Source organism: Sinocyclocheilus grahami, unplaced genomic scaffold (genome assembly GCF_001515645.1).
Source record: "Sinocyclocheilus grahami isolate Dianchi unplaced genomic scaffold, SAMN03320097.WGS_v1.1 scaffold144.1, whole genome shotgun sequence".
Lineage (NCBI taxonomy): Eukaryota > Metazoa > Chordata > Actinopteri > Cypriniformes > Cyprinidae > Sinocyclocheilus > Sinocyclocheilus grahami.
Window position 1 is genome coordinate 374,645 of NW_015505323.1, and position 775 is coordinate 375,419.

Genomic DNA, 775 nt, shown 5'->3' on the forward strand with positions numbered 1-775 from the left:
TATATATATATATATATACATATATATGTGTATATATATATATATATATATACATATATATACATATATATATATATATATATATGTATATATAGTTTTCATTAATTTTGATATCAGTTATAGTTATAGTTATTTTAGTACATATATTTATTATATATATATATATAATTTTTCATTGATTAACAAAACTGTTATGTCAGTCAAAGAAAAATAGTTTGCTTATGATTTAGTTTTAATTTGAGTTAACTATAATAATGGTCTCACCCTGTTCCTTCTCTTTCCCCAGCTCCTCCAGAGTTCATTCAGTGGCCGCAGTCTGTGTCTAAACCAGCAGGAAGCAGTGCTGTGTTCACATGTGTGGCTCAGGGTGTTCCTGAGCCTCATATCATTTGGCTGAAGAATGGAAAGATACTCACGCCTGGCGATAATGTGAAGCTCACTAACAATAATAGGTACACACTTAAATTATATGAGACTCACAAGTATCAACAGGAATATACAAACTTACAGCTGAAATACACAGACCATAAAACCTTAAGCAATACTTAGGCATTTATTGTAAACAGACAAATTAACAAATAGGAATACAAAATTATTTGTTTATATACCTATTTAGATGTTTATAGATTTTTGTATTTTTAATTTATTATTATTATTATTTGTTAATATATATATATATATACACGCACACACACACACGATGAATGATTAACTACCCTCATTCTCAGACATTTTTCAAAATATTTAAATACATTTTTTAGTTTTTAAACCTTCT

At 26.7% G+C, this 775-nt stretch overlaps 1 protein-coding gene across 1 annotated transcript in view; it reads left to right on the plus strand.

The window, feature by feature from the left end:
* LOC107591650 (immunoglobulin superfamily DCC subclass member 3-like) overlaps positions 1-775 on the plus strand; it is a 15,107-nt gene that overhangs the window by 11,080 nt on the left and 3,252 nt on the right. The window contains exon 7 of the mRNA XM_016280869.1: positions 287-452. Coding sequence (XP_016136355.1) covers positions 287-452 — 166 coding nt within the window. The remainder of the gene's footprint in view (positions 1-286; positions 453-775) is intronic.